The 9027-nt window shown below is 36.9% G+C and overlaps 1 protein-coding gene across 1 annotated transcript in view; it reads left to right on the forward strand.

The window, feature by feature from the left end:
* LOC101851441 (endoplasmic reticulum membrane-associated RNA degradation protein) overlaps positions 1–9027 on the forward strand; it is a 23294-nt gene that overhangs the window by 10012 nt on the left and 4255 nt on the right. Inside the window, exons 8-15 of the mRNA XM_005108153.3 lie at positions 914–1016; positions 1594–1623; positions 2940–3008; positions 3349–3522; positions 4925–5002; positions 6374–6444; positions 7886–8029; positions 8405–8486. Coding sequence (XP_005108210.2) covers positions 914–1016; positions 1594–1623; positions 2940–3008; positions 3349–3522; positions 4925–5002; positions 6374–6444; positions 7886–8029; positions 8405–8486 — 751 coding nt within the window. The remainder of the gene's footprint in view (positions 1–913; positions 1017–1593; positions 1624–2939; positions 3009–3348; positions 3523–4924; positions 5003–6373; positions 6445–7885; positions 8030–8404; positions 8487–9027) is intronic.

Raw genomic sequence — 9027 nt, forward strand, 5'->3', positions numbered from 1 at the left:
TTGGTTGTTGTTTTTTTTACATCATAATAGCACCATGTAAGACATCCAGCTATTTAACTCTTTTTTTTTCGGGGGGGGCGGGGGGTAAACTCACTACGCGGGGCCCTTTTTTGGTGCTAAATCTAAAAATGACAAAAACTTCATTAAATGGGTCATTAAATCGAAAGTAGCAAACCTATTTTGATAGTTCTCAATCTAATGAATGAATGAACTTCCTGTGTAAGAGATCTGTTTTCTGCAATTGCCGAAAAGTAGTTTGACGTCGCTGTCATCATAAAGGAATGTGCCCGAGCCGCTCTGCACTGTGGTTTGGATCGCGAGCCGCTGGGAGCAGCTTGGTGAAGATAAAGAGTTAAGACAACCACTTTGCTCCTCCACAATGGATGGCCATTTCAGACATTTTTGATTGCACATTTCTTTTTTAAAAATTGCCCAGTTTCTTTTCATATGAAGAACTGATGAGCGTTCTTAGCTGTTGCTTTTTTTTTGGTTATGCTTTTTGTCATTCACGATATCATCGATATGGGTAAGATTTATGGAGGGGGTTTTACATTATCTACTTATTTTTCTCTGGTATGAGTATTGCCATGGTCTGCTTATCCTAGCCGAAAAGATAGAAAAGAAAGAAAAAGCAACTTAATCACTTCTTTACAAAGAGATTTTTTTCTCGATGATATTCGGGGTAAAACTGTAATGGTTACATATTAATCAATCTAGATCTAATCTTCCTCATGTGAAAATTGAATTACTGTTCTTTTTTTGTAAGGAGAAGAGTCTAGCAATTACACCACAGGTGCATGTCCCGAATAATTGAAATGTGAAATTCGATCGCTTGGCTTGCTTTTTTATGTAGCAAAAAATCAAAACTTGATTCTCACCTTGACCATCTGTATCATCTTATTTTCTGTTGTAGGTATGGCAAATGTGCTGTTTTGCTCTTTCCACTTCTTGAACACGCCTTACGACGGCTGTTTGTTCTGGCCAACCACTGCCCTGCCAGGTTGATAACTGCTGAGGTAACTTAAGTTTGAATTATTGATATAGCAAGAGGTTGTGAATTTATGATGAGCTACTTTTTTTTGTTCGTTTGTGATACAGGTTGCTGGGGTGTCTCTATTTTTACATGTATTATGATTGTATAAACAGTTTGATGACTAAATGTGAAAAATCCATTTTTTTAAGTGTGGCAGAAACCTGTGCCATCATAGTCAATTTCTTTTTTCCCAAAATGTGATTTCTCCTCTTGGCAACTCCAGTAAGCAATGCGTTTTTGACAAAATATGACAAAAGAGGCAAATCTTTTTTGACAAAGTGCCACATATCTGCTGCGTACCAATCAAGTTCTTTCCTTGAGTAACGTCACTTTGCCTGTGGTTGATAAAAGTTTGTTGGTGGTTCTTTTGGTTCTTAATTATTGTAAATCACTTAGTGTGTCAATATTTCTCAATTAGTTTATGTGAATTTGTTTACACAAGTTGGGCAATAAGATTTCTTTAAACTACGCCATTACATTTTTTTTCTGGCTAGATTATGTATTCGTATGAACTTGACTTGATAAAAATACATTTCTTTCTATTTTGTTTATTTCCTCAGGCTACAACTTTGTTTACAACATTTGAGGAGGTAAGTATACATATATATTTCTTCCTGCTCTATGTTCCTTATAGTTTCTCTTCAGGGCCTACTAAATAAAAGAAGCCAATTCAGGAGCTAGTACCATCCAAGAAACGACTTAGAATGCAGTATTTTCCTCATAGTCGTTTTGTGCTGTATGGTGCTATGCGGGGCGAATTCAGTTGCTGCCCGATTACAAGGACAATGTAGGTGCCTGTGGCTACAGTCAATAGCCTGAAGAAAAGTATGTAACTCAATTTTGTAAATGTTTGCAAAATTGGAAAAGAAGGGAAACATTCAAGAAGTGGAATGTTAATATGATAAAAAAAAGGTCAAATTTAAATGGAGTGGTTTCTGGGACATCAAGGTCATTATCATATTTTCTAGCTTTTCTTTAATCTGTAGGCCTACACTTCCCTGGAAGTTGAGATTGTTTCAGAATGCTCCCAGGTCTGCTGGGGTAATAGTATAGATTGTAAAGTGCATAGAGCTTGCTGTTGAGGGGGAATTTGCGCTATACTACTGCTATTTATCTTTTGTTATGATTTCCATTCACTGATTGCAACTTGATAGGGCCCCAGGGATAATCTCAATAACGTCCAGGGATATTTTTGTAACTTTATAATCGTTGTTGCCCTTTTTCTTTTTGAACTCGGCTAATGAGCAATTTCTGTAAAGTATGATAAAAACTGTGATACAAACAAGAGCATATTTTATCACAGCATCGGTGTGGATGATATTCTATCTGAAATGTTGTAAGTATTATTTGTGTCTTACAACCATGCAAACACATATGTGTGGCATCGTGGTGAGGTCAGACGCTCATCAAAATAATGAAATACAAGGATTTTGCTTAAAAAAACAACCCATTAATTGATCCCCCAAATGTAAATTTTCTGTTTCCAATGGCACTCAAGCTTTGGAAGTCGCCAAATTTTGGTGGCTATTTTCTCGCTATTCTTACCTCTGACACAAGATGACCCCTACCTCCTTCAATTGCAAATATCTCCACTTCTATTCAAGATAGATGGATACTTTTCTTCATCAGAAGCAAGACAAATGAATATGTTTAAATTCATACCAATAGTTTCATATACCCAAAAATTGACAGCACCAGATTCCACTGTATTGTGACACATATAATACACAATATACAGACGTCCATCATACATTCACAATCACATGGATAAAGAAACACTAGGGCCATGCTCTCACATAGAGATGTAGTTCGATGCTTAGACTTGTGAATAAAGTAAGTTTGGAATTTGATATTCACAACACATATTGAGTTTGGTAAAATTTCATCTGATTTGATTTGTCCTCAGATACTTGAGAAAAATTTGTCTGATGGAACTCAGAACATGGTTCCTGACCTACTAGGAGAATCTTGCATGGTGAGACAAAATACACATGCTTTAGAGATAGATGTTCTGTGAGACTGAGACTTGAAATTGGAAATATTTCCACCTTCTAAAATCTATTCACCATAAGCTGTGCATTTTTATGATTACGTAAAAATTATACCTTTTGTTGTGCGTGCCATTGAGTTTCCATTCAGGGATGTATTAAAGTGATATTTTTCTTTTTCCATTCTTTTCTTTTTCTTCTCAGTCCTCTGTGAGGAATCTCTACATGGGCTGTTAAACTGCATTGTGCACCCGGAAAGTGTTTTAGAATTTAAACTAGATTCTAATCCTTAAACATTTTCTTCTGCTGAAAACAATTTTTTTCTAGGATTTCCTCCATGATTTGCTGACTTACCCTTGTGGACCAAGAGCTCGAGACAAACTAGGTCATGGTGAGGTTGACTTTACGGCAGTTCCAGGAAGTTTGTGTCAAGTATTGTTGACTCTCCTGGGATTTATGGCTGCTAGGTTCACGACTGAAGGACTAACAAGCTCAGCACAGGTGTGGAAGTAGCTCTTGTCTGTTTTCAGTCTTACTGAGTTGGTGTTCATTTAAAATGAGGAATGTTATGAATCTAGTTTTAGAGGGGCCTCAGTGATCAAGTAGTGACTGTTTTAGTTTGGTTTTAGTACGAACTTTACAGCACTTGGAACACAATAAGGTTATATAAGTGCCAAAGATTAGAGGTGTTACAAGAGAGTAACAAAACACGAAAAGGAAAGGGTGATAAGGATGATAGATGCTTGAATGGAAGAAGGAACAAATCACATCAAAGCATTAGCCAACCACTTACAGTGGTGATTGAAGGCTGGTTCAGAAGTAATTACTTTTTGATGGAATGTAATTGGAGCATGAGTTTGATGCATTGCCTTGGAAAGTTTAAACAATTTATAAAATATAACTTGGATAAATGTGGCAGCTATCATGCTGGGTAGCTGTTACTATACTACTCTACAACAACCATGCCATGCTTACAAGCTTGCCTTCGCAGCCGGAGGGCCTGTTTCATCTGGAAACTATACAGTAGAGCAGTCACACAATATGGATGAATAAGAAAAAATGTGGGACCTAAAAATCTGTTTGCTCCATGCACGTTTTGCTAGGTACGTGTTCACTGTATTTGTGTTACACTGTGCAATGATTTCAATGGTGTTTTACTGCAGAGTAAGCCCTGCATGTCTTCAAGAAGTTGTGGGGACATAAGAAGTTTAAAAACAAAAAGGAAGAGACAAAATGCAGTTTTTGAAATGCTTGAATAGCTAGAGAGGTGAGCAGAGTAAGCGCGATTCCTTGTAAAGACTTCCTTGTTGACATCCACCCCTTGACGCTCATATGACCTTTTGCAGTTGTGAGCGACGTAAAACCTCTACTAAATAAAAATAAAGTAATGCTTGAATTAACAAGAAGGTCTTGAAAATCATCCTCTCGCTGGTAAATTAGAAGGGAAAATAGTCAGTGGTGGACCATGAACATCTTATAAAATTTGGAGAATTTGAACAGGGGTGACCAGCGGATTGGATAAATATTTTTTTTACAGCATTGGAGCAATGAAATGAATGGCAAACTATAATTTCCTATGTCTGATGATGATGATACAACTTCTTGTTTGTAATGAAACTGCAATTTTGTCATGCTAACATAGGTAATGTCATCAAAGCATGTTCAGTATTCACCTCTATTATGTGAAAACAGTAGCTGTACTTTCAAATCATACTCTACTTGGCTCTAGATAAAAAGTGTACTTATCATCTGACAAAAATTGTTTGCAGTAAATGGTGATTTATGGACAAAAGGAGGGTTTCTGACCGTGGAAGTTTTGGGTGTTCAAAGTGAATCCTTTCATTGTTTTCCTCAGACATTTCGTCTTTTTTTCAATCACATGTTTTCTTTGTGTATTCTTCAGAATTTGTTGGCTCCGATTCAGACAAGCTTTGACAACTATCAGTCTATCTTCCATTCCATTGCCATCTTGCGCTCTAAGGTGATTACATAGTTTATAAGTCTGAACCAAGCTCAGCTGCAATTTGAATTTTGTTCAACGTAAGTATCAAGAAATACTATCTTAAATTAAAATTGCTGACACATTAGATTTTGAAGATCATTATGGAGCAATGGACTGATTAATGAACCATGGAGCAGACAAGTGAACAATAAACTCAGCAATATAATGCTCAATTTGGTTCACAAAAACCTCCTGGTCGCTTCAGATGAGACAAAGTTATTTTTACAAAATTACATATTAGACCTACCTCTCGACACATGAAAACTTCATGCTAGGCGATAAGACATCATTTTGTGTTGGATACAATGCCGACTTTATGATCAGGCACATCCAAATAGAATGTCCTGACTTTGGAGAGACCCATAGGGAATATTATTTTAAATGCACTAATTTGCAGAATTTGTTTTCCATCATTGATTCCAGCAGAATTCTCAAGTTTATAACGACCATTGGTCTTTACAGTAAAATGTAAATATTATTAATTTCAACATGTAAACTACGGCTTTTAAAACCGAATTTTTCCTGTGGTTTTTTTAGATAATTTAACCATTCCAACTTTGCAAAGTGAAACTAAGCTGTACTGTGAACTAAAGAGAAAACAACTAACTTAGAGTCCAGCGCACTCAAATAACCTTATGCAGTTGCAAGCTACATAATTCTCTTACCAAACTCCAACTCAAATTCAAAGATCATAATATTTTTGGATTTCCAGTATTTCTTGGCTGAAGACAGTCAGAAGAACTTTTGTTAGATGGTTAGAATATTAAAGAGATGGTTAGATTATGAGCTTGGGAGATCATTTTATAATCAGTAATGTCTAGTCTCCCTGAATGGGAGTTTGTGTCTTTCTCATAATTTTCTCCACTCTTGTTATGTTTGTTTGAACAGAACAGAGATATTTGTCACGTATTGAAAGGATGAACTGTTGTAAGATGTGTGTGTGCTGAAGTAGCGATTAAAAATTGTCTTGTGTAGAACATTCTGTTGGGGCTTTCAACATCGGAGTGTGGATCAGGTATGCATGTACATAAGTACTAACATATTACATGTACATATACATGCAGTCTGGTAGGCCTTCTGGCACGCAGGCTTGCAACTACTACATGGGCAGACAGACCGACAGACAAATGGAAAGACAGACAAATGGAAAGACAGACAGTCATCAGACAGAAAACGTCCATCTAACAGGGACAGAAGGAGCAATTGCAGTAAGCAAGCAAGCAAACACACCTTTCTTCCCATTTTTTACCCTGTATCTAACATGCTTAGCTTGATGATGTCACTGATAGCTCATGCTTCTCTCTTATCTTATTGGGTTTTTTTATTTTTTTAAAACCCCTTTTTCTGCAGATGCTGACCTTGTCACTAGACGCCAGTATGCTTCAATCAGACACGACATTTTCACCACTTCTGGAGTCTTGGTAAATAGAAAAGTTTTTGAAAAGTCTGTTGTACTCAAGCTACTGAAATGTTGCCTCCAACCTATTGTTTTTGCTGACTTGTTGTCTTGTGCTGTATTTAAGGGTTTTTAAACACTTCTCTTGTTCGTAACATCACCTAAACAAGATTTCTGTCTCGTCATCGTTGAATGTTGTAGCTCATGCCTCTACTTGCAGCAAGTCTTGGGGTTTATTTTGTTTTTTTTAAAGTATAGGTGTTTTTTATGCCCCCATCGATACAATTTAGGTCTTTAAGGAGGCAATCAGTCAATCTGGGCTGAGAGAGATACAGCATCCCAGCAGAAACACAATACTTGATAAAAAATTATAAAAATGTTCTCCCCACCCAGGAATTGAGCTCAGGTCTCCTGCACGCAACAGCTACGCACCTAAATGCTACACCACCGATGCTGTTTTGGTGGGGTTTTTTTTTACATGAACTAATGATAACATTGTAATGTTGACAAGGAGACAGGGGTCAATTTCATGAAAAATCTTACCCATGAGGCTTGATTCTTATGTGTTCTTTTGGGAGAATCAAAAAGAAGATCACAGTGGGAGAATCAAAAAGAAGATCACAGTGTGGGTGGTTGGCGGGTGCTCTGGTGTGTTTGCTTCTTCTTTCCTATCAAACATCTATCGTCCTTATCTCCCCTTCTTCTTTTTTATGTTTGTTACTCTCTTGTAACAGCTCTAATCTCCTGGCGCTCATATGACCTTATGCAGTTGCGAGCGCCGTAAAACGTTTACTAAATCTTTTTAAAAAGATCACAGTGGATGTTTTTATTTGTTGTCACAGCAACAATCAGTATTTGTGGGCATGTTATACCTCCATTGACACAGTGTAGATAATTGAAGAGGCGGTCTTTGACCCTGGCTGTCAAGGCCAACCTGGGCTGAGAGGTATGCAAATATACAATGTCCGTGCAGAAAGAGGGAGATATTTGATTAAAATTCTTCCCACACAGGTCGTCTATAAGGCAATGTGCCTGATCGGTGCACCACAGACACCGGTCTGCCGAAGATGTATGTTTTGAGAACAGATCTTTTGAAGTACAGTTAAACCTGTCTAAGATGAACACCCATTGTTAAGGAGAAAAGTAATAGTCATCTTAGACAGGTAGTCATTTTGGACCGTAGTTATAATAAAGACAAATACAGCAATTGGAAAAGTGGAAAGATATTTTTTGTGCAGATGCTTATCTTTGACTGGTGATCCTTAGAGAAATTTCCAGTGTAGGTTCATATGTTCTCAACTGAAAAAGAAAATGGAATACTAGAAAAGATAATCCAGAGATTATATCTGATGTCTTTCTCTTTCTTGTCAATAACCCTTTGTAGTAGATGTGACCCTACTCAAGGATACAATTTTTGAAAATTGTACAGTTTTAATCATTTTTTTGTTTGTTTTGTTTTGTTTTAGGAAACCAGAGGATGGACTGGACTGTTTTATATCAGAGGAATCAGTGTTCCCCAGTGTTCACTACAGGCTTCAAATATTCATTGAGAACATCTCTGAACAAATGGAAAAGGATTTTGCTGATAAATGGACAGGAGTCAAAGAAAAGTGAGGATGTTTGTTGTTATTTGTTTTGTTTTGTTGCTTGTGTGTGGTTGTCTGTTTTCAGAAATGGATGACTGATATCAGTGATGTAGCGGTTAAATGCTTTGAATGTGGAAGATATGAGTTTGATTCCCGAGTTGGGACAAATTTGGAATTCAAGTATCAAGTATCACCACCTGTCTGCTTAGATATTGTATCCCACTCCGCCTGGGTTAGCCCTTACAGCCATTGATAATATGCCAGTTTCTTTGATTTCATTATGTTGATGTGCATGATTTCATCATGATACCTCACAAATCATTTACAAATACAACTCTGAAATGGACAAGAAGACATGAAATCTTTTTAATAGCCATATTTTTGTACCTTTCTCCACAGACTGCTCATTGCGTTCAGTGATACGGAAAAAGCCCTTTCAGATCTAGTCAAGTTCAGAGTCCATTCTTTATACAGATGGCAGGTGGTTAAGTTATTAAATATTGGCATCTTTATTTTTCTTGGGTTTTTTACTCATATTTTTTGTTACCCGATGTGCACTATATTTTTGGCGGAACGTTCCACGTCGTCTTTGCTATTGTGCAGTATTATAATATGTTTGAATTTGTTTAATTATCATTTATTGATAGAATATTATGTATCCAAATATGGCGGTCGTTAATGTGGAGATGCCTTGCAAGGATAAGGCAACATTGTTCATTTTGATTTTTGATGAAAATAAAAATAAACAAATGTTTGTGCACATCGGAGTGACTGTAGTTATTTATGATTGTTTTTACGTGTTGATGTTGATCATGTGGTCTGCCCCTTTCTGCCTATCAAACATCTGTTGTCCTTATCTCTCCTCCTCTTTTGTGTTCATTACTCTCTTGTAACCCCTCTAATCTTTGGCACACTTTTATTGCCTTATTGTTTTGCAAGTGCCGTAAAACACGTACGTGTACTGAAAAAAACACCCCAAAAACCAAACAAACAAACCCACGTACACCTTACGTTGAACATTG

The sequence above is a fragment of the Aplysia californica genome, unplaced genomic scaffold (genome assembly GCF_000002075.1).
Source record: "Aplysia californica isolate F4 #8 unplaced genomic scaffold, AplCal3.0 scaffold00664, whole genome shotgun sequence".
NCBI classification, from domain to species: Eukaryota; Metazoa; Mollusca; class Gastropoda; order Aplysiida; family Aplysiidae; genus Aplysia; species Aplysia californica.